Source organism: Mycetomoellerius zeteki, unplaced genomic scaffold, assembly GCF_001594055.1.
Source record: "Mycetomoellerius zeteki isolate Tzet28-1 unplaced genomic scaffold, Tzet1.0 scaffold555, whole genome shotgun sequence".
In the NCBI taxonomy this organism is placed as follows: domain Eukaryota; kingdom Metazoa; phylum Arthropoda; class Insecta; order Hymenoptera; family Formicidae; genus Mycetomoellerius; species Mycetomoellerius zeteki.
Genome location: NW_017257561.1, coordinates 114,881 through 140,115, shown reverse-complemented (window position 1 = coordinate 140,115; position 25,235 = coordinate 114,881). Strand labels below are relative to the sequence as shown.

Below are 25,235 nucleotides of genomic sequence, written 5' to 3'. Positions count from 1 at the left end.
GAGCATATGTCTATAGGACTTTTTTTCTTAGTTTTTTACTCCTCTACACGCTCCCGAAGTTTTGCCATTTAATTTGGAAACACCCTGTATAATAGAGAGAGCGCTATATTTTCCGTCATTTCTCCCCGCTTCATTTGCGAGACCATAGACTAATATGATAGATTGCGCATTCAAATGTGACAACTGAAGACAATACATGAAGGACAGAAATATGCGTGATATGTCCGTCATACATTACACAATTGAACGAGAAAAGTGTCTGATCAACTATTCCCTCACTCACTAATCTCAGATAATACAAAATATTCTATGAATATTCTATTAAAAAATTCACATAATATAAAAAACATCCACAGAATGTTCCTCATAATATATTCGTAGAGTTAATGAACTGTATATGAGCAGTCTTATCTTGCGGATAAGATCAGCCCAAACGTATATTAAAAGTCAAAATAATGTTAATTTGACGTATTATTGACCGATTATTATCTGAATTAATGTCATTTTTTAATCGTTTAGTCAATATAATATTATTTTGACTTTCTCGTTCTTCTTGGTATCATATTCTAGAATGTTATATAAAATATTCTATAAAAGTTCATAGAACGTTTATAATTGTGCCATTCAAATGTACTGTGAACGTATTAATATTTAACAGTGTTTTTGGTACATTTATATATAGAATATAGGAATTTTGTTAATAAATATAAAATATTCATAGAATGTTTGTGTGCTATTTGGGAACATTTCCAAATAGCACACAATCCTATGACGTCAAATAACGTCTTAATAATATCTTAATAACGTCTCAACAAGACGTCACCTTGCTATTTGGATTGTCCTCACGTCTGCATTAAAGTCTCTAATATAAATTTGTGTGCGAGACTCACCAATTGGTTTTTGGGCGTAGGGTATGCCGAACCAGGCATCGACACTCTTGCCGGTTGTCGCGACCATAGTTTTGCCGCGGACCATGCCTTTCCTGGTGCGCACCACCAGCGGGTCGTCGGAGTGGCCGACGAGGGCGGCCGGTCGTGGGAGCTCCTCGCTCGACCTGGAACTCCTGGTGTCCTCGTGCGACGTCTCCTGCGCGGCGTGCAGCTCGTGCTCGTGATGCCTGCTCCGGTGGGACGGCGAGCCGAGGCAAGGATCCGGCTGCAGGACGAGGAGCAGGAACAGGCTCAATACCAGCAGGGCCTCCAGTCTGCCGGTCCGCCAGGAACTTGAGTTTCTCGACATCGTGTCTGCTCGGCTGCAAAAAGAAATAAAAATCGCGCGCATTTCGCGCATCATTTATCGTGCACGCGGGGAGGGAGAATTGTATCTGCAAATACCTTACACTCTCAATTTCTTGCAGTGAAATCTCACTCCAAGAAAGTGAAAATACAATCACCGTTCACTTCTTGATAAACAATTTTAACTCTTTTTTAGAATGAATTTTCACTTCAAAGGAGTGAAATCTCCGAGTTTTTTTTTTAAGTGAAATTTCACTCCTTTGAAGTAGAAATTCACTCTAAAAGGAGTGAAGATATCACTCTCTCTTCTTCAAGAAATGAAATATTCTCACTTTTTTTCAAGGGTGGTTATATTTTCACTGCAAGAAATTTAGAGTGTATGAAATTACAATAACAATCAATAAAAATGAAATAAAATAAAATTAAATTAAAATTAAATATCTACGTATGTTCGTAATACATGTCTTTTCTTCTCTCTGTCAATTTCTTGAAACTATTATAATTATTTTTCGTTTAGAACAAATTAAATGTAATTTTAGACCGTCTATAATTTGCGCCGGAATTCAAAATAGAATTCTATTTATAATTTTGTATGTCATACAATATGAAAAAGAATGTTTGAAGAGAATCAGAGAATCAGAGAATCTTCACATGAATAAAATATGCTTTAAAATGTATATATGTATATCAAAATGCATGGTATATAAAATTATAAATAAAATTCTATTTTGAAATCTCACGTGAATTATAGATCACCTAAAATGGACTTCGTGTGTATGTGTACAGCGTGAATGGAAAATGAACAAATTATTTGGTATAAAATGTTTAAAAAGCGGTTATTCGGGAGAGTCGAGCCACGTGTAGCCTTCAGTTACTCTTGTCTGTGTACTACGAGGCACTATGTCGAAAATGTTGCGACGGAGAATTGGAAAGGGTTAATCCCCACCGGAAACTTGTTCTTTATCTGGCAGATGATAAATTCGGTTTCTAAACGCCGGGATATCTCGCTACTCGCGCAGTAACCATCGTATAATTTATACAACATTTGTAAAACGATGCTGGACGGGATGCGTTTGGGAATAACAAATGGCTGTTTTGGGTACGTTATTGGTAAATATATTAGCATAACGTACACAGGTGATACGTCGCCCGTGAGAATAAATCTGAGGTACAGCTGCATTTCGCGAAAGCTGCATTCACTGCGGTAGGAAAGACTAGAGATCCTCAAGTAAGAGATGGCATCGTTTAAACGACTTATGATTACTCCGCCATATTTTTCAGGACCTGTTCAAAATAGAACAAGATGCGTGGATGTTTCATTCTGTTTTATGAGCAATCTATCTCATTTTTTCTTAACCAGATCCCGAAAAATATAACGGATTAAACGTATGGTGTCCATCTTACTTGAGAATCTCTACCCAGAAAAAAGACTATTCTTAAATCAACCATAATATGCTCACATATTAGCAAAAATATTACAATCTTGCTTTGAGTTGTAAGCATTACTTTGCACTCAATTCAAGACTTGCTCGATCAAAAATCTTACATAAATACAAATTCAATCAAATCGAGACTAAAATCTTTGAAACAAGATCATAATATTTTTTCTTAAATATGATCATATTATGATTGATAGAGTACAGCGGGGTAATTTGAATAGCGGGGAAATTTTGATAATAGTAAGCGTTTGCAAGAATTTCAAAAAAATTTGAGACGTCATGTTTTATATTTGGGGTTAGTAACGAAGAAGATACTGTACTCTACATATTCATGTAGGTTTGAAATCTATGTATCTGGAAGTCTGTGGAAAGTTTTATATTAAGCAAGGTAGGTACGGAATTTCGGTTGTTACTGTAGTTTATAAGAATACATCCTGCTTTCTTAAGCTTTTATGAAATCTACATACAAAGTATGTAAACGGATTCAAATTATGGATGAGTTTAAGTATTTTAATTTGGTTTTTGTGTGTTGTAATTTTAATATTCATTTTCAATATTATTCAAATTATTCTTTAAGATATCCAAATTGCCCCTCAAAATTGAGCTTCATTAAAATTGTAGGGGGAAATCGGATAATGGCATTACGTCTCAATATTTAAAGATTAATTTTTTATACTTTGGGTAAATGTTCCTTAAATATGTGAGCTTCCTGCTACGTATTCAAAGTAACGATAAAGTTATTATTTTTCGAGAAATTGTTTAAAATGTTTGAAATTATTCAAATTACCCCCGCTGTACCCTATAGAATAGCTTCTTTTCTGTGTAGGAAAGGCCATCGCGAGCATCAAAAACATGGACGCATCTTATAAAAACGTAACGATCAGGCGGGATAAGACTTATTTTCAACTTTGCGTTGTGCCCTGCACACGTAAGCATACCTGTGATATGAAAAATGCAAGAGCGAGAAAAATGCTCCAGCGGTGGTGCATAACGTACGTCGCGAACGCATTAATTTCGAAGGGGATTCGCCACGGAGGAAAAATAAACTCCACCGAGACCGGCCGCGTGCGGTTTAAAAAGAACCGCCAGAGATGTGATTTTCGAAAGATTTCCTGTCGAGCATCCTTCTTTCCTGAATAACTCGCTCGTCCTAGAAAATCATCCTCTGCCGTGGCACAAAATTACCCCCGCAGGGACAAAGTAACCCTATCTGACCGTAATTCAAGCCGCGGTTTCCAGCGCATCCGAGAGAGAAACCGCGCTGGTAATTGAGATTATTTGAGTTAACTAAGCTAATTTAATTAATAGCACGTTATTTATGTTGAATTATTGGCCATGGGTTAGATTAGCGTTTAATTATTTAAATTGGTCGGTTTTGAATTAATTTCACTGAGAGGATGGGAACGAAAATATGATTTTTAAAATTCAGAAAATATTGAAATAACACTTCCAAAGAATATTTCAATAATAATATATCGAGTAGATACGTTAATCTTACCGCTTTTCTCGTTAATAAAAATGCACCGATGATTTTGTTCCTCGGAGAAATGCAGACAGAAATGTTGGGGTGATTGTTACACGAGTGGATAAAATTTTGGCGTCATTAGGTAGGAACGGCTGTTGCAAATGATTTATCTCGTTTAAATTTTAAATGACATTTTCGTTCTGTACATGCTTGTCTTTCTCTTTCTCTCTATTCTTCCGCCAAGCATTCATGATACTTCATAATAAGGTCGTTATATAACTGACAGACAGACGAGTGTCCTCGCTTGTCGTTTAAATCTTTTGGCATAATTTTGCAAATTGGAAGAACATTAAATTTCTACAGCCACCTCGTTGTCCGCAGTTACACATCCCAAATTCATTCGTTTAAATGCTATTCACAACATCGGATTCGTTACTTGAGAATTCACGCGATGATAGAAATATTCTCCCACGGCCGATAATTTTGCACGCCCATCCTCAGGAACTGAATATTATAACCCCATACATGTTCACACACGTGTGAATACAGGTCTAAAAACTTTGTGCGCGACACGTTGATATTCTCGATAATAAAGAGTTCCCGGGAATATATAGGGCGTCTCGAGATTACAGATTAAAATGGATTTTGTTTTTAACGTAGGGTCTATAATGTCATCGAACGCGTGACTTCGATAACGGTAGATGGTTCAAAGTTATCCCGTACACAGCGCGAAGCTTTTTTTTTTTAGCTCACGTTTTACTGCAGCAACGTCGCAATCCTGCAAATTGCAGGGGCATTACAGAACCATGCAAATGAAAAATTCTGACAAGGTTACAGCAATATTGGAAGTTTGCAGGATATTAAAAATAGAATGAGGTTCCATAATGCCTTCTCCCCTACATATTGAATCTGATCCCACGGATTTCAGGCTGCGACAAAGATGGCGGAGAGTGTTTAAAAATTATGGAAGTCCTTAAAAAAATTCGAATTAATCGTCGATTTCGATTTAAGCGAGAGTTCGAGTGATATATTTAGAGAATGATGAAGAAAAATGTAATTACGTTTGCAGCAACGTTACGCCAATATTTCAAGATGCATCGCATCGTCACGTCGTTGAGACGTCACATTGCAAGCTTACAGTAATGTTGCAGCATTATTTGCAAATGACTGCATTTAGCAGAAAAAGTAACTTTGCAGCTGTAAGATTCTTTAATATGATTGGTTTATACAATTAGATTCAGAATGGGAAAGGAACTAAGGGCAAGAATATTAGAGAATCTTACACTCATATTACAGGGTTGTCAAATTTGTCATCCTAAAGTTTCATAACTTTTTCCCGATTTCTAGACAAAATTTCGTTATTTTCCCTGATACGTTCAATAATATTTTGAAATTTTTTGTATTTTTGTCCTGGTTTGGAAATCTTCAAATATTTCGTTGAGAGAGTAATTTACATAGAATATTAATTACTATTAATTACTATTAATTTTGCAAAATTCTCTTATTTCCTTAATCATTTTCAATTTCTCTGATATTTCCCTGATTTCCCTGATTTCTAATTTTGTGGCAAGCCTGTATTAAAGACTCTTACAACAGTTGTTAAACTGCTTTTTCTGCTGAACACAGCCAACGATCGCAGTCACGATCTTGCAATGAAACATTTCTTTCTGCAGATTCGCGCTGCGTTTGCGATTAAAAAATCATGCGTTATATCTAAACGGCAGATGTACTTTGACAAATTTCAAGTGGGATATTCTGCTTCTCGTTAATGTTTAACGGCAGACTCTTTGATTGATTTAGTGTGGGGTACAAGACATCCTGCTTCACGCGCATTATTTCTTAATATGGAGTCGATTTCTCCTCGACGAACCTGTCGAGGGTGCTCATCATTTTATCACGGCTCTTCAAATTTTTAACATAATGTTACCAATGTAACTCTATAAGCCTTGAATTAAAATTCCATCAAAGCAAACTCCATCTGAGATGTAATATTCTTTCTTTTACCTCCATTTAAACAGCTAGGGACTTGAATTCGTAAAAAGACTTTCATTTTGCGATAACTCGAGAATTGTCGACGCCTCGATATTTTCGTCAAGGAAATATCGACTTCAAATCGGCCAAGAAATCTGTTGTCAAAGAATAATGTGCGAGAAGTGGAGTACCCTGAATACTTTGTATACAGTTATCGATGGGAAATACGATATCGTAGCTTCGCATAACAAATTTCTGCATACTATCACACGTTGAAAAGATATATGCATTTTAATACTCTAAGGTAATCTTGGGTAATATGAGGTAGTATTTGATAATCTGAGGTAGTATTAGATAATCTTAAGTAATCCAAGGTAATTTAAAGGTAATCCGTATCAAGGGTAATTTTTGTACACCATAATCGCTCGTGACCAACCCCTCGAATGGCCATATCTTGGATAAAACGTTTATGATTTTATGTTTTAACAATGATGTTTTAAATATATGACTTTCGCTACTGACATCCTGTGTGTAACTATGTACTCCTTTATTTATTGTTTATATATAATATTTTCACTGGAACAGTTTAAATTTTTTATATATGCTCGAAGCTTTTCTTCGACATACATTGGATAAAATTTATGAATACTCCAGTGAAACATTAAAATTCCGATTCTGCCATTCTCAATACCTCTTATATTTTTTCTTAATTTAAAAGTAAACAGTATTATATTTACACAGTTGCAACTGACGTAGGCTTATATATATTATATATATATATATTTAACTTTTATAGAACAGGAAAGCCAATAGCGGTGTTGAAATAATCATATTTTGAGGCAAGGAATAATGAATTACAAGAAATCTTCAAGGAAAAGTTGTAAGATTTAAAAAAAAAGATTCCTGTTCTCTGGATGTTAATTTCAAGAAAATGGACTACATTTATAAAGCTTAAACTTTTTTGCAAAATTGAGCTGTAGACTATTTTAGAATATGGGTAAAAAAATCGTCTGTAAAAAAAAATTAATTTTTAATTAGATTAAATTAATAAAAGTAGCTACTTTAACAAAAAAGTCTAATACTCCAGTGTCTTTTTTACAAAATAATTTTGTAAAAAGTATTTTTGTAGAACTTTTGAACACTTTATATTATTTTTCATCTCATTATATACAAAACAACGAATAAAATAATAAAATATAGTAATAATAGATAAGTTTGATTTCATTTTATATACACTTTCAATTAATCTCAAACTTTTGACTGGCAATATATGTATATATATAAACTATATGTGCTTTCTAAAACTCTCAGAGTGAATCTCATTCTGAAGAGTGAAATCTCACTCTCTGAAAGATCGAAAACTCAGCCACTCAGTTTCCAAACTGAATTTTCATTCTTTAGAGTGAGATTTCATTCCAAAGCGCAAAAGGATTAAAGAATGTATAATTATATATATAATTACGCAAAAATATACATATATATACGCACGTCGTGTTCAATACACAGTGTCCCTCTCCCTCTCTGTACCTCTTTCCCCGTCTCACGCACGTTAGGGCAGGGGCAGGGGGAGGTATTAGTAGGATGATAGTATTCTCTAGTTACCACACGAAGGTCCACGTTGATTAGCAACTTCCTTCTACGTGTTCCGTGCGTGGTCGTACGTACGCTCGGTCACACGGGAGCGGCGCGGCGCGTCCACGGGAACGTCGTCGTAAAATTAGGATTTATTGGTCGCACGGTGGCGAGAACACTGTGCGAAACGAACGCCGATGGAAGTTTCTATGTCGGAATAGAGATTCCGCCCAGGCAAATCAGCGGCGGAAACAAGGCCGCCAAGGTTCTCAGCGAATCCCGAGCGGCACCGGTAATCGGCTTCAATTTAAACATCAAGTTCGAATAATCGAATGATATTAATTGCGTCCGATTTAACGTTTAGCTCAAATCGTACGATTCGTACGCGTACAACGTTTCAGTTTCGCTGATTTAGATGAAAAAATCGGTAATCTCTAGACGCTCTGACCTTCTTAGAAAAAAAAAAAAATCAATAAAAAATTAAATGAAAGGAAAATAAGTCGGAGCGAATTAACCAATCACGGATTAGAATCTCTCTTTCTCTCTCTTTTCAGACTCACCGAGATTTTTCAACGATATTCGCCGCGCGACACTCTCCCTCTCTCTCTCTCTCTCTCTCTCTCCCTCTCTCTCTCTCTTTGTCGGCGTTCTCCCGTCCCGTTTATCGATACTTATAAATTATGATACTTATTCAATTAAAATCGCGGGCGCCCGCGAAAGATCCGCGAAGAGATCGATTGTTATCGATATCGCGTCGCAATAATGACGACCGTCTCGACGACGCGGGAGACGGGACGCGCCCCGCCGACGAAAAGCACTGACAACGACGACGGCGACGATTACGGGAGTGACAGCGCGAGGCCCGACGCCGCATTAGAGCCACGAAGCGACTAGTTACTTCCCTTGGCACTGCGGCAGCATTATACGTTATCGCGTGTACGATATAGGTAGGGTACGTGATCCACAGCCAGCCGCCGCGGCTGGAAGCGCGTAGATCGATCGGGCGGGGATCGGACACGTCGAGCCCGAATGTCGTTCGCCATGCAGAGAGGCCAGGTTTCTGGCCAACCCTCGACTCGATATGCAAAATTTTCTCCTCGTACGATACGAACGGACAAATTTAATAACGCCTCTCCGCCGAAGACAGAGTTCTTCTTTTTTTAACCCTCCGGAACGAAAGACGGGTCTGTCGCAGACTCGCTCAATTGTATATAAAATCTCTTTCTCTTCCAAAATGTCAAACAATTCAATTTTCTTTACGTTACGTCGGCAGATTTGGATTCTTCTTGTTAATTTATACGTACACGGAAGAAACGGTTTTGTTGAAGCATTTAAAAATTTAGGTAGATGTAGATTTGCAAATAATTTCATTGGACTATCAAAATTGTGTAGGACGCTCCTCAGACAGCACACAATATTTATAAAATATTTACAAAATATTTATAAATATTTTGTAAATATTTTTGTCTTAGATTGCACAGATCATAAACATCTATCATGAATATTATGAAATAATTATTATAAATGTTATAGTAAATGCTATGAAAATACTTAATGAGACATTATAATCCAAGTAAAAAATACTTATCAAAAATATTTATTTATATTTATCATAAATGTTACATTAAATATTTAGTCTCTTTTAATAATATTTCGAATAAAGCCTTATATAAGATATGTATAAAATATTTGTATAATATTTCAAATATCGACTTTCCTTCGGCAAGAATGAGAGTTCGATGTATCGTTCATCGCTTCAATTTTTAGCGATGCATATCTTAACATATCTAAATATAAATTTCATCAAACTTCATTTGAAATCGATGAAAAGAAGTAGTTTTGCAACTATTTTATTTATTTTCCCAAAAGTTTAGTTCGCGAAAGAACTTTTATCAACCGTTTTTACTTTGGTCTCTCAATGTTTAAAAAAAAATCGACTTCGAGTCGATCAGAGTTTGTAGTTAAAAAGTAAATATTAAAAAATAGGCTAAAAGTAAAGCACGCAGATATGTGCTTCATTATAAATATAAATAATATTTAAGTTTGGAGAATTTATTTTTTTTTTAGTAGAAATATTATAAATATAAATATAAGGATAAGAAACGCAGAAGGTACTATTCTCGAAATCACTCCGTTTCATCGGTAAGAAGTACGACAATAAAGTTACGTTCGCGTATCCGTCTGAAAATCGGATTCGTTAGCTTCCGAGTTGGCTTCCACCCTCTACCCTCTTCGCCTCGGGGATCGCTACCCTGTTTGTCACACTTGTCTTTTTCTTTTTCTCTTTTCCGATACTTACAGCGAGGAAGACGCAAGGAAGGTGCTCGACGCGGCTCGAGGTGATTAGACTTCAGACGGCGGCGATGTCCTCCTCCGAATCCGCGACAGGCAGATCCGCTTGCCCTTCCTCTGTCTCATCTACATTCTTCATTCGTGAAACATCCTTCGTTTCTGTAACACAGCACACAGCGCGATTGATTGAACGAGGGTGTGTCGGAAATGAAGGGCGAAACGCTGACGAATGCGCGGGGACCGCGAGCTCGTTATTTGCGGATTACTACTGAAAGAGAGATGAGGGAGAAAGAGAAATGGGTGGAAAGAGAGAGACAGAAACAGTGGAAACACATATTACAGTTCTACAAGTAACGACAAATTAATGCAGTGATAAAAGCAACGACAGAAAATAAATACAGCCTTGGCAATAAGTATAAACGATCCTCGATTTATTGCATTTCTTGGAAAAGACGGTAATAAAATCCAAAGGAAAAGTAAACATTATAAAATTGTGATAAAAATAAATATTATTTTTTAATGAAACTTTTATAATAAATATTATATATTTTTCATTAAAACTTTTTTTAATTTATTTTCGCAAAAATACACACGCAGAACGTTTACGTCAAGTAGCGAGGGGTGTTTTATACTTTGGATTGTAAAACAAATAATAATGAACGAAGTTCTGTTTGGCCAATAAGACCGTAGTGCCGCAATGTTGAATAACTGCAGGTTACACCGGCGAAGTTCGGTAGTGCTTTGGTGTCGTGAAAACACGCAGTTTCACGGCGACGGTTTCGCTGCGACAGCGAAAACTTCGTCACCGCATATCCCCTTTCTCCACCACATATTAAATTTGATCCCTTCCCACCGCACCCCGTCGTCGTAACGACACTCTCTCACATCCGAGAGAGCGCGTCTCTTCATTTTGGCCCGCGGGCGATCTACGGGTTTCGTTATCCGCGAAATTCCGCGTACGTCGCTCCAGGGTTAGAGCGAATGCCAAAAGCAGGATGTATATATATGCCCTTATTAGAAATTCCAGTCGTCAGTGTATTCGCCTTCTCCCCAACTGCGACGTGGAATTCGCATATAAACGGATAAAAGGCACCGAGGAACACCGGGTTTGAAGAAGGAAAGTTTTCTTTCTTACGCCCTGAGGATGAAGACAATTCGCGATATGTAGAATAACTTTCCGTGGTTCCAATGTTTTTTTTTGTACACTGCTTTTCTATATTCTAAAAAATATAGGTGTAGATTTAATGTCATGTGATGTTAATATATAATTCTCGTCGTTAATATTAACACCAATATGGTGTGGATTTATAACTCCTGATATTTATATCAGCATCATTATGGTGTGGATTTAACACCCATGATGTTAAATTTACATCATCAATTTAGTGTTAACATTAACACCAACATGGTGTGGACTTATAACCCCTGGTGTTTATATCAGCATCATCGTGATTTAAAACTAATGGTGTTAAATCCATATCATTGCTGTTAATATTAACACCAATATGGTGTGGATTTATAACTCCTGATATTTATATCAGCATCATTATGGTGTGGATTTAACACCCATGATGTTAAATTTACATCATCAATTTAGTGTTAACATTAACACCAACATGGTGTGGACTTATAACCCCTGGTGTTTATATCAGCATCATCGTGATTTAAAACTAATGGTGTTAAATCCATATCATTGCTGTTAATATTAACACCAATACAGTGAGAATTATATAGACACCGCGTGATGTTAAATCCACACTTTTTTTTCTAGAGTATAGTTCAACCGAGTGACTGATTGTGTTTCTTAAAGGGTTTTTGGGTCATAAAAAATCTAAAAAGATTCTGGTGCAATTCTTTCAACATTCAAGAAATTATATGGATATCGCATGATATTTTATAGAGTGGGATCCAATCAGGTTATTGCTTGAGTGTGTTTTTCAAAGGATTTTTGGGTACTAAAAGTCTGAAAAAACTCTAGTACACTCTTTTAAGTTTTAATATTTAAGAATACGATTTTACAATGATACAACCTGAAACGTTTCTCACTTTTTTTATACATGTCCGAATTTGAGAATAATTCAAAATAAAAAATTCGCCTGGATCTTCAAAGTCCTAATTAAACGAAAGGATAAATTACAGCACGAGTTTTCAGGGCGCACAGATTCAACCGGCGCGCAGTGGTTCGATTAATTAACACTCGGCAATTAAAGAATTCGAGTACTCTTGTTGACTGTTCTTATCGTTTCGCTTCGAAATAGCGAACCTCGTTCTATTCTCGTACAAATTACTTTCGTTGAAGTGGCTCCCTTAAATTGGACGTCTCTTTAAGGATTCCGAGAGCGACGGCTGGTGGTTCGACGATATCGGACGAAACGTCTGCGAATTTTCGTTATTACACACACACACACACACACATACACACACACTGCACACACGTCTATGTACACACGTGTGCATGTGCGCAAGCACAAACACACGGACGATCGTTGACCGAGAAACGAAAGGTCAGGGCGTCACTGGCTTGGCTGGCTGCACTGCGGCCCGCTGAGTTTTGCGGCGCGGACATTTAGGAAATTACCGTGAGGACGAGGGGTGAGAAACGAAACCGGCCGGCTGCTCGACGAAATATGCATCGGCGCAGCCCGGCACCGGGCGTGCCAAAAAAAAAATCACCGGATGTCCTACTCGGTGGAAAGAGATTCCGTCGGCCGACACGCGGGATCGATTTTTCCGTCCCGACGAAAATGTCGGGACGCTCGCGATTTTTCGAGTGATCGAAAAATACAGGGGTAGTTCTGAGAAAAATGATCTTTCTCTACTTTTATCAAATATATTCGATATTGCACTCTTGTTTAATTAGTACTTCACGCACAGGAAAGTGTCACTTTTTCTAGACTGAAGCTACATTATCATGAAAAATTTTGAGCAAACCAAGTTCAAAGGAAAAAATAGATGACAGAATAGTATCCGGGCAATTTCAATTTTAAAATGTATCTATGAGAGCTTCATATTGAAGTTCCTTTTAATAGAATTTTAATATAAAAATCGTCGATGCAAGCGACGTTAAAAATTGTGGAGATAATCGACATTTTCTCCAAGGAGGAATCGTCTTCAATTTGATGGTTGGGAAGACGTCCAGTAGTTCTGGCACACCGCGCATTTCTGAAAAAACTTTCGTGGAAATAGCGCGAATAAGCGTTTTTTTCTCACCTCGCTGAATTTTCGATCTATTGCCCACGTTCGAGAACGAATTGAAACCGCGGCATTGTTTGCGTCTTCGTTCATCCGCGGGTAAACGATTTGCACTTGAAATACTCGTCCGTTCAATCCGAGGTTCGCGACGTCGCCTGAAAGACGCGTCACTTCCTCATTGAGATGGGATTTTGAAAATAATTCACCGACGCGTCACACCGGCGTTCCATTCAGAAAAATAATTGCCGAGAAGCTTCTCTCTCTCTTGCCGGAAAAAAAGGATTCTCCTGACTCGGATATTGAATACGGTTTGGAAAATCATTGGCGAAGGAAAAGGAGAAAATACTACGGCCACTTCGACGTTCTTCCTCCAACCCCTCAAGAGCTGTCGAGTTGGGTGTTTCGCGCTGCTGCGGGTCAGAAACGCGCGGCACGAACCACGGGAGAGGGTCAGTCGGACCCGACGCCGCAGTCTCGTCCCTATGACAGGGTAAAAGCGAGCGTGTATCGCCAGGTATCATCGGGGGATTATGGATGGCCCATGGACACGCTAACCCAGTGACATCTCTAGGTCAGCCCGACCGCTCGTCGCTCGATCCGCCACCGATTCGCCACCGCATCGTATTTTCAGACCGGCTCCGATTAAGGCCGAGAAGATACCGCAATTCATTAAGTCCCAGAGCGACCCCCTCTTAAATCCCGACGATGGTCTCAAACGAGTACATTTAGATTCGAAACGAGCAGGTCACATGGCATTGTCGCCAAATATTCGCGAAGTTGAAGAATTCTGCATTAACAGAAAAGCATAATGATGCAACTATAAAGGTGACGACTACATAAGTTTAACATGTAGAATTAACGTACATAGTGAATAAACTAGTGTACGTAATTGAATAAACTTTTTACAGCTGCAATAACTATGAAATAGTTTACTCAATTATGTGTACATTAATTCTACGTATTAAACTCGTGTAGTGTTGTCCTTTATACAAATTTAAAGTTGTCATCACACTACGTTTTTCTCTGAATGCAGATATATACCGCGTGATCTCCTCGTGTGTTATATACATAGTTAAAAAAACACGCACACACTATTAAATAAACTATTTTATAGTTGCAATAACTATGAAATAGTTTATTCAATTGTATACATTAATTCTAGAAATTAAACTTATATATTTGTCACTTTTATAGTTTTTTTTAAAGTGTTGTGTCTTTTTCTCTGAGATAATCTTTTATAGTTGCAGTAACTATAAAATAATTTATTCAACTATGTATATATTAATTCTATATGTAAAACTTATATAGTTGTCACTTCTTTAGCTATTACTACTTATTTTTTTCTCTGAAATAGCCTTATAGTTGCAACAACTATAAAATAATTTATTCAACCGTTATGTACGTTAATTCTATATCAAACTTTTATAATTGTTACTATCTTGCCTTTTTCTCTGAGATATCTTTTTATAGTTGCAATAACTATAACATAGTTTATTTATTCGTGTGTACATTAATTCTACATACAAAACTTGTAAATGCCTACTTTTATAGTTACTACCACTGTGCCTTTTTCTCTGAGCGTGATAGAACGATCTGTGTCCGCAAAAGCAATCAAGCAATCATCGATAAGTGATTGAAAAAAAACAAACGCGTACAGAGGTGCGGCTCGAGGCTCAGGGAACGCACGGAGATCCTTTTCGCTCGATATTCGAACTGTAAAAGCCACGAAATGTCAAAGTGAAATGTAAAAGCCACATCCCATTCGCGCGCAGCGACGAGTTCGAAAGACTCTGACAAAAGCGAAGACGCAACAAGAGCGAGCAAGGGGGGGGAGGGAGGGGAAAGAAGAGTTGTACATCGATAATAAACGTTATCGATAATAAACGGAACGACAGACGCATTCGGTGGCGGCAATCCTTGACCCGGTTATTCGCGTAAGCGAGCCAAATATTGACCTAATCTAACGGCGACTCGCCGCGCACCGCGAACGTCCGAACGCCTGCTGCGTTTTTGCAGGCGGGCCATTGGTTAAAACCAAAGGTCTCCCTCCTCGTTAACCCTTCCTCCCTCTTCCCCATCCCTTTCACCTCTTTTCACGAGAGAACGAGAATTTCGAATACATTAACGGTAATAAGCGAACCGGGCGACGCGCCAAGTCCGCGAAAAATTATCACGACCCGCCGTAGGCCTGTTGTGTGCTACGTGTGTGTATGTGTGTTTGTGTGTATGTGTGTTTGTGTGTGTGTGTTAGTTTTATGAAACTTCTCTCGTTTCTCGTTTCTCACTTCGCCCGGTTTGTCATGGAGCGCGACAGGCCGTACGACCGTAAATAATTCTTTCGTGATAGGAGAAAGAGAAAAAGAGAGAGAGGGGGGGGGATAAGAGGGAGAAAATGGTATCGGGAGCTGGTTGATATTTGGCGGGCCGACTACGGGCAATCGGAAATTCGGCTGTTCGTGGCATGCGCGATAAAACGGCGAGACGGTACCGGAATGTACCAAACACCGAGTCCTATTTTCTCTCGCTCTCGGTCTCGTTTCAACGTTTTCAACACCCCCTTCCCTATCCTGAGATACTCTCCCGCTTTCTTTCCTCGGTCGATCTCGCGGGGCGAATCGAGCCGGATCAACCCTCGAATGAGACTTCATCGAGTTCCTTTTTTTAACGGATGGCTGCTGTAGAGCGTATCTTGCTCGAGAGGGAGGGAAGATGCTGGCTCGACGATTACAAAATCGGAGTACAATGGAGATAAAATGCTCAACAAAGATAATAAAGTAAATAAAAGTTTGATTAGCCCAATGCGCGCAAAAAGGGGGATTTCAACCTCAGATACTTTTTAATCCCGAGTATAGTAAGTATGCTCAGAAAAAAATGTATAAATTAATTTATAATTATTGCAGCTATGAAGGATTATCTTAGAGATAAAAAGCAATAGTAGCAACTATATAGATAATAACTATACCTACAAGTTTTCTATGTAGAATTAACATATATAATTGAAGAAACTATTTTATTATTACAACTATTTAAAAATATCTCAGAAAAGAGGTATAGTGGTGACAACTATAAAAATGACAATTATGCAAATTTTACATGTAGAATTAAAATACACACACACACACCCACAACAAACAGTTAAGTAAACTATTTTATAGTTACAACTATAAAATTTATATTTAACTTAATAAAGTATAAAACACCCTCAATTTATCGCATTTTCCTAAAAACGATAATAAAATCTACAGAAAAAAATTAACAGAATATTAAAATTGTTATAAAAATAAATATTATATTTCAATAAAATTATTTTTAATTTATTCTTCGTTAGATATAATTTACGTCAATTGCTGAGGACGTTTTGTACTTTTGGCCAAGGTTGTACAAAATAGTTTATTCAACTATGTACATTATTAATTCTACATAATGAAAACCTTGTATAGTTGTCGCTTATATAATTGCGTTTTTTCTGAATGTAGAAGTAATAAAAAAACTGATAGTGAATAAAATTTAAAAATAAAAAATAAAAAAAGGAATCTTTTTCTCGCAGAACAACCTTAATAGATTCAAACAAAATTTAATATTCTTTTGCGCACACTCATTTATTTGTATAGGTTTTTATCGGGACAGACCCTTGATAAAGTTTCCAGAGTACCGGATCAATAAACAACAAAAAGTGCCATTATATTTATAACAATGCAATATGTGAATAATAAAGATAAAACTTCCGGCATTAATCTGACTTCTGTAATCGAATTTCGCTACGCCGCCCACACATTTCAGCTCGTGATTCGCCTTAATTACTATCGCGAACTACGAAGCGTATACATCTCTTTGTAGTGCCGCATTTTCAACGACGAACGCACAACGACGACGACGACGATACGGGCGTTGCGTCGCATCGCGTCGCGTCGTAGCCGCAATGCAGCGCGCAACCCGGCGAGAAGAAAAATCGTTCGCCGGCCGCAACCGAAACTTCGGTATCTTCCTTCCTTCCTTCCTTCCTTCCTTCCTTCCTTCCTTCCTTCCTTTCATCCTTCCTTTCATCCTTTTGCTTTCGTTCGCTCCCGCTTACCTCGCACCGGTTGCTTCCGCGGCGACCGCGCGACCATCAAGTTTCAGTAAACTTTACGGCAAAGGAAATCTTTTTAAACAGGCGGACAATTTGGTATCTTAGAACATACATATACAGGGTGTAACCGAAATAACGCCCACTAAACATGTAGTGCTATTCCTAATAAAAAACAGACGAAAAGTCCTCTACCATTTTGCAATTTTAACAATATTTTTTTAGTTACCCAATGAGCAAAATGTCCAAAATTGACGTATAAGACAGCTATATCTTTAAGAGTTCTTTAAGAAAAATCTTCAAAATATTTCACAAAGAAAAGATATCTCAAAATTGTCTTATACATCGATTTTATCCGTTTATTCGGCAATATTTAGAAATTAATATCTCGTTAACTATTGTGAAAATTGCAAAATGGTAGAGGACTTTTCGTCTGTTTTTTATTAGGAATAGCACTGTATGATTAGTGGACGTTATTTCAGTTACATCCTGTATATATTGCAGATGCTGTGGCTGATTCCAACTATATCACTGCGTTGATAAAAAAAGTGACGCGTCTCAAAATTAACAAAAACTTCAGTAGAGAGAGAGTTTTTAAAATTCTGAATTAAAATAATGTTTTAATTAGGATAGTGAATATACAATTTTTGTTTAACTTTCCTTCCTTTCTATTGTAATTTCTACACGGAACGGATTTGCTGACGTCTAAAAGTTTAGCTACACCGAGAAAAAAGTGTTTGGTATTTGCGACTGTAATTACATGGTAAAATAATTATGGTTGGCAATTCCATTTTTATGGTTATTACTATTATAATGTCAATGATAATAACGTCATATACAGTTTTCTCAAATGTAAAAAAATGGTATTATGAATTAAAAAAATTCCAAATATTCATATAATAAACTATCAAGATATAAATAATAAATAAGATAAACATATTTAATCATTAAATGCAATCGCAATTATAGTGAATATAACTATTTTCTTAAATTCATTTACTATTTATGAATTAATAATAACTAAAATGTATGTTAAGAAAAAACTAATGATTTTTAAGCAGCGTGTGCGATTATTATTAATTGCACTGATTGCACAATTGACTATTTTTGCACAGTTAAAACAACATGATTGCCCCCAAAATGACTATAAATTATAGTTAAATTATAGTAATTACAACCATTTTTCTCTCTCAATATAGATATAGATTGGAAAAATTCGGTTGGATCATAAAAATAATTACATAAAGAGCTTAAACGTTGATAACAAAAATGTGCTACAAAAAGTTTTAACATTTTAGCAATCAGTTTGGGCTTCCTGTATAAATATTTTGATAATTCTACAAAAATTATTTTTTTCAAATCTGTATCTAAATTCTTTAGTCGTTCTTCCTATGTATAATTTTCTTTCCTTTCCGTTATACTTTCAATTATAATGTATTATTAAGAATTATGTTATCAATTTTCAAAATCCGAGCACTACAATCCTAGTGTAAGTTTCATCCCTTTTCAGAGTTGTGATACCTTTCCATATAAAAAAATGAGCAACTATAAATATATTGTTTTCCATAAAAGTATATCAGCCTTTAGGATCGATTTTTTTTTATCACCTAGTAACTTTTCTACCAACACAGCGATATTTGTTCTTGTCTGTTTGTTATTATTAGAATTAATGCTACCATTGCCCATTTGAGGTTTTTTCTGTCTCCGCGGATGGAATAATTTAAGATTGATCTCATTTTTTACAAAGGAAGTCAATTCGATCGATCGGCGAGGCAAAATACAATCGGGCGATCCAGCAAATTATTATTCGCAAAGCACTGCGCGTTTCGCCGATTTATCGGTCGAAAAATCGCGTTTACGGCGACGTAAGTACTTAGGTACGTTCTTGAAACGCGGCCGCTCTTAAGTGCTGATTTCATCAACGCCGGAACGTGACTTCGCAATCGCGAGGACGCTTCGAGCGTTTATCCACGAAAGATTCTGAAGGAACTATGATGTTTACAGCCGTTTTAAACACGCGATATAATATGTCGCATTAATGCAAAAATTGATTTCTTAAGAAAAAAGAAGATTATTGCAAATTATTTAATATTGAAGATATTTTTAAATTTCCTGAAATATCATTAATGATTGTTACATAGAAACGATTTGATACACTTATAATACTCGTTTATAAATCTCGGAAAGTAATTTGCAAATTGATATTATCTACCTGCAAGTGAATAATTTTGATTACGATCAAAGTGAAAGTAATTGTAAGTTGCAGTCTGCGGTGCAATAAATTATCTGGCGACAATGCAACATGAAAATAATGCGTAGCCTCATGCAATTCGTAATATTAGTAATTTTATATTATTAATATTTTTAAACACAAAGACTGGCGTAGAAAAAAGTCGAACGTGACGCAACAAACTAAAGATTAATTTACTTATCTATAAAAAATCGCAGATAATTGTAAGTAATTATATAAAGTTCTATACATAAAGTAAAATTTAAACAGTTTTTAAATAATTTCTCTTTTCTTCTGTAATAAAACTTCCAATAAAACTTCAGTAGAAATAAACAATGATTTTTATTACATAAATGTCTAATTGAATTAAATTTCTTTTAAAATAGAACCATATATATATATAACTATAAAATGCTGTATATTTTAATAATATTATTTTTAATAATAGAGATTTAGAGGCAAATTTTCTCTTAAAATCAACTTTTAAAAAAGGAAAAAATGAAGAGAAGATACAATCACGCTCTGCTTTCCTATTTTCTGCTGCGTAGGCCGGTCGGTGAGAATTCAGGTTCTCTATTAAATTAACGATAACGATTGAGGGCGATCTCTCGCGTTGCATCGATTTCTCGTTTCGTCCCGTCCGTTGAAAAACAATTGGTAGTCGGGGCGGTGCGGGGGTGGGCGCGGGGGTTGAATCGGTGAAATGCATAATTGTGGAATCGAGCGTAGTCGAGGCTCGGTCACCCCTATTTTCAGTCCGATCCTGATTGGAACGCGCGAACGGGGAGAGCTCGGCGTGTTTGCGCGTCCGGCGTTTGCTCTCCACGTAAATTTGCTCTTTCGTACTCCGTCGCTTCTTCGTCCCTACCTGCTACACCCCCGGGTCCCAGTTGGTTTTCTAACTTTTCCGCTTTTCGTAGTTAGGTCGATTCTCGCGCTTTGCCGAGCTTCCCAGCACGGCCGAGCGATCCCCGTTCGACGTTTTTTCCACGCGATTCCTGTTGATAGCGTCCAATCGGATCGAATCGATTCAACCGACCCCTGGTTGCCTTTAGTCCCTAGAGAAACGTCACGATTGGTGTGATGGCGATGAGTTACGGATATAACTGATTGTAATCAGAAAAAGCATAGTAGTGGCAACTATAAAGGTGATAACTGTACTTTTATATGTAGAATTAATTATACATACGGTTGAATAAATTATTTTATAGTTGCTGCATTCATAAGACACTACCTTAGAGAAAAAGTCATAGTGATGTCAACTATAAAAGTGATACCTACAGAAATTTTATATGTAGAATTAATGTACATACTTGAATTACTTAATAATTATTACTGTAATTTATACAACTATGTACATTAATTCTATTTATAAAATTTGTATAGTTGTCACTTTTATAGTTGCTATATGTTTCTCTGAGTGTGGTGTAATTTTGGATAAAATTCTATTTCTTTCTTATAAGACACTACTTTAAAAAAAAGTTATAGTGATGACAACTATAAAAGTGGTACCTACAAAAATTTTATATGTAGAATTAATGTACATAGTTGAATAAATTACTTAATAGTTATTACTATACAAATGTAATTTATTCAACTATGTACATTAATTCTACTTATAAAACTTGCATAGTTGCCACTTTTATAGTTGCTACTATATCTTTTTCTCTGAGTGTGATATAATTTCGGATAAAATTCTTTCTTCAGCTCGCTTCCCGTAGGTAGCCAGATCAATTCTAAGTGTTTTTCGGCGCTTCTTCGCGGATTCACCGTATAGGATTTTGACCGAGTAAACGAGTTGGAACGAGCACGAATGAACAAGTTCCTTCAACGAGTGCGAATGACATCGCCATCAGTCATTCGCATTCGCTCACGTTCATTTGCTCGACCTGAATCCGGCTTTAATGAACGCGAGGCGTGAATAGCGTCGCGAATCCGTGACTCTCGACGAAGGTAAATTATCCCGGCGATGTCCGAGCTGGTTACAAGTTTAGATAAAAATAGAGGATACAGCGGGTACACGGGCGAATATATCTATGTATATGTGTTAGTATAAATAATAACAGGACACGATCGAACGTAACGTATTAAAGTATTTACGGAGGCCTGCGGTAAAAGAACAATATACCGCCGACGACGGTGAGTCGCTTCGCGCTGCTTCGCGTTACTTCCCATCGCTCGTTCCTCGAACGAGGACTTTAGGGAGACGACGGCGGCGGCGCGGGCGACGTCGTCGTCATCGTTGTATCGCCGTTGCACAAAGCGCCGCACAAATTGGACAGGAAATTAGACCCGGCTCTTCCAATAGAGCGAAAGAAAGGGCTCTTTGATGTAAAATGTTTTCTTACCGTTTCGACATCGGCGAAACGTCGCCACGGACGACGTCGTAGTAGTAAAGGAAGGACCAATAAGAGCCTAATGGTTAGCCTCCATTCGAGAGAGATACCATCCGCCGGTCGCTCTTTTACTAACTTTTATTCTCTAATAGGTAGCGTCAATTTCGCGAGAGAAAACAACCGTCGAGAATCGCCGTCGGCAATCGTATTTATTGCCACCGGGATTGCTGCGAGGAGTCGTTTCTTTTCTACCTTTATCCGCTTTACCTCGCAAAAGTTAAGCTTGTGTCACACGATGCCTCTTTCCTACTGGATTGCTTGGGTTTTAGTAAATTACTAGAATTCTGCCACACGGAACTCAGTAATTTACTAAAATGCAAGCAATCCCTTCAGAAATTTAATACCAACCAATATTGAAAGACAATAATTAATTCCTTATTTTAAGTATTAAAAGCACCGTTGTTCAAGTTTTTAGTCTAAATAAGTAATTAATTACTGTCCTTCAGTAATAAATTAGCCACTATTAGATTTATAATGTAAGGAATTCAGCAGAAACTATCATCGTGTGCCGCAAGCTTTACTTTCAAATTACTTATTTTGAGTATTAAAAGCAATATTGTTCAGTATTTTTAGTACTCCAAATAAGTAATTAATTACTGTCTCAGCAATAAATTGGCCATTAGATTTTTGTAAGGAATCCGGCAAGAAAACATGCCGCGAGCTTTACACTCGAATTAAGTGCGCGGCTGTCGGTGCGCGTAATTAATTGCAGTTGCTTACGAAAAAATCGTCACTTCCGCTCTACTTCTGCGGAGTTACACGAAAAAAAAAAATATATATCTAGCTTTTTGTCTAACAGCCACAGGTACGAGCCGTGCACTGCCGGTGGCTTCAGCGTCGCCTGAATCTCCGTTCTTGCGTCATTGTTTATCGCTGTCGTCGTTACTTATCATTCTGTTGCAGAAGCTAATCGGATTACGGGCGAACGATCGTGACCTAAAATCGATCGCGTCGTTTCGCGGTACGCTGCTGCATAGTGGTTAATTATTCCACAACGAGGAACGGTGACGGGGACCGGAACGGGGGGCGAGTATAATGGCGTGGGCTTTAATCGACACGTTATAGTAATACCGTGTAGCGCAAAAAGTTTCGCGAAAATACGAACCGAAGATCTCCCGTAACGGAGAACGGACACTTAACCGCACTCGCGTGCTCGACGAAGGGAAAAAAAAAGGGAACGAAATTAAAAGTTAGTTTATCCGATACGTTATGCGCACATTAAAAGGTCTGCGAATGTGCAAACCGTCTTCCGATCAGAAACGCCTACGCCTATTACGTACTTGGCGAAAGAGAAAGAGCGTATTAAAAGTCTATAATTTAAAAGAGTGGGCACATGCGAATCGACAGACATTGTTCATCAATACCATACACGGGATTATGCAAGTTTGCAAATCGAAGAGATTCCCAAATTGCACTTTTACGACTTCACACTTGAATGGATAAATAAATACACATCGAAATAAAATGTACTAAATTTTGATAAATCGTCTCTCTTAAAGTGAATCAGTGTATTATTACTGACTTCAGTGCTACACTTATAACTGTAATATCAGCGAATATTTACTGTTTTTCAGTAATAATACACTGATTTATTTTGAGAAGTTATGGTTTCTACAGATTGAATCTGCAGAAAATCATAACCTTTAAAATGAAGTGTATTATTACTGAAAAATAGTAAATATTCGCTGATGTAACGACTTCAGTGTTACACTTATAACTGATGTAATCACTAATTCACTTTTAGAGATTCGTTTGAATAGTATCATTTAGTATAAGTATTTAGTACCAATTAAATACTTACTAAATATAAAGATATATTTATTTGATACAAAATTATTAATGCAATTTAACAATTTTTTGGGACCGTTAGAGCCTTTATTTTCTATTTTTTTATTACGGTCTTAAAAGATACTTTGTTTAATACCGTTAACAATCTTTTTTTATTGAGTAAATATTTATTTACCGTAAATAAATATTTAATTAGTATTATTCGAATAAATATTTATAAAAATTTAGTACAGTTTTTCTCAGTGCAGAAAAGAAAGAAGTTGAGCCTTATTAGAAGAATAGTTGTGAAAAACTATTGAGGCCCAGCTCGCACACGCGTTTATATAAATGTCTTCCTTTTGAAAAATTGCTTGCCTTTAAAGCTTGTTTTTTAATTTATAATCCGCGATGATCAAGCCTCTCGAAACATATATCTCCATATCCTCTGTGGTACATTTTCTGTACACGCGCGTGTATATCATACAGAATACGCGATATACAGTGACTGCCAAAAGTTTCCGGCCAATAAGTAATTTTATTGCATTTCTCATTGACGGATAAAGAATCTTTACGAAGAAAAATTAATACATAGAGTTGTTACTCTAAATTCCTATTTCTAAAATTCCATGATCTTTCCTTAATTTCCAGACAAAATTTCATGAGTTTCCCTGACCTTCAATAATATTTAAAAATTTTTTGTATTTCCGTCCTGATTTGGAAATGTTTTATTGGAAGATCAATTTAACATAACATTGTAAATTATTATTAATGTTGCTGATACTGCTTGCATTTTTAATTGTTAACTTGATAGTTTTTCAAAACTGCATGGGGTATGATATATATATTAAATCTTTTTAAACCCAAGAATTTTTATTTTCCAGAAAATTTTGCAAAATTCCCAGACTTTTCACTGATTTCCCTAATATTTCCCTGATTTCCAGTTTTGTGGTAATCCTGACATACAGGTACTTTAATATACATACACTAGTATTTAGAACAGCATAATCTTAAATTGATTTTGTAGCAAGATTTTTATTAATTCAGAGTACAAACTGAAAAATAGATTGACAAAAATTATCTGTAAAATTATAGTCGACCGAAAACTTTTGACAACCACTGTATTTATCGTACAACTGCTTATCCCGATTATTCGAGTGTTTTCTGTTTACGTATAATTCCATATTGGATTATAAATCGCCTCAGGCGAGCTCAGTTAGCTAAACTGGCTAAAAAAGAATAAACAAAAAATAAAGGAAGAAACCGCGCTCGGCAAAGATTTGCGAAAGATAGACGCGGATATTCGGCGCAGATCTCGCGATCTCTAATGCGATTCGATCGGGAGAGGTGAAAATGGGAGAAAACCGGGGTGGTGGAGGTTGCGGGGGAAGTTTCCTGACAGGACGTTCTGCGAGGACTGAAAACTAGGCGGTCGGCTCGCGATCAGCACGAGGTTCGAGGCTCCCGATTCCTCGCGATTTCGATCGCGAGACGATCGTTGGAGGAATCCGGAGCCGCGGATGCTCCGCGTCAGCCGTCAGCCGTCAGGCCACCCCCGCCACAGCTGTCATCTACGCAGCCCCACGCAGATCCACGCAGCTCTCTCCCGGTAC

General features: G+C 37.0%; 1 protein-coding gene across 9 annotated transcripts in view; it reads right to left on the bottom strand.

Annotated features, from left to right (window-relative positions):
- LOC108727866 (acetylcholinesterase) overlaps positions 1 to 25,235 on the bottom strand; it is a 42,935-nt gene that overhangs the window by 17,293 nt on the left and 407 nt on the right. Inside the window, exons 1-3 of one of the 9 annotated variants that reach the window (XM_018456144.1) lie at positions 4,424 to 4,675; positions 3,613 to 3,884; positions 891 to 1,252 (exon numbers count right to left, since the gene is read on the bottom strand). In XM_018456144.1, the coding sequence (XP_018311646.1) occupies positions 891 to 1,252; positions 3,613 to 3,683 (433 nt within the window). In that variant the 5' untranslated portion in view covers positions 3,684 to 3,884; positions 4,424 to 4,675. The other 8 variants (XM_018456143.1, XM_018456148.1, XM_018456149.1 and 5 more) reach the window with 8 other exon arrangements.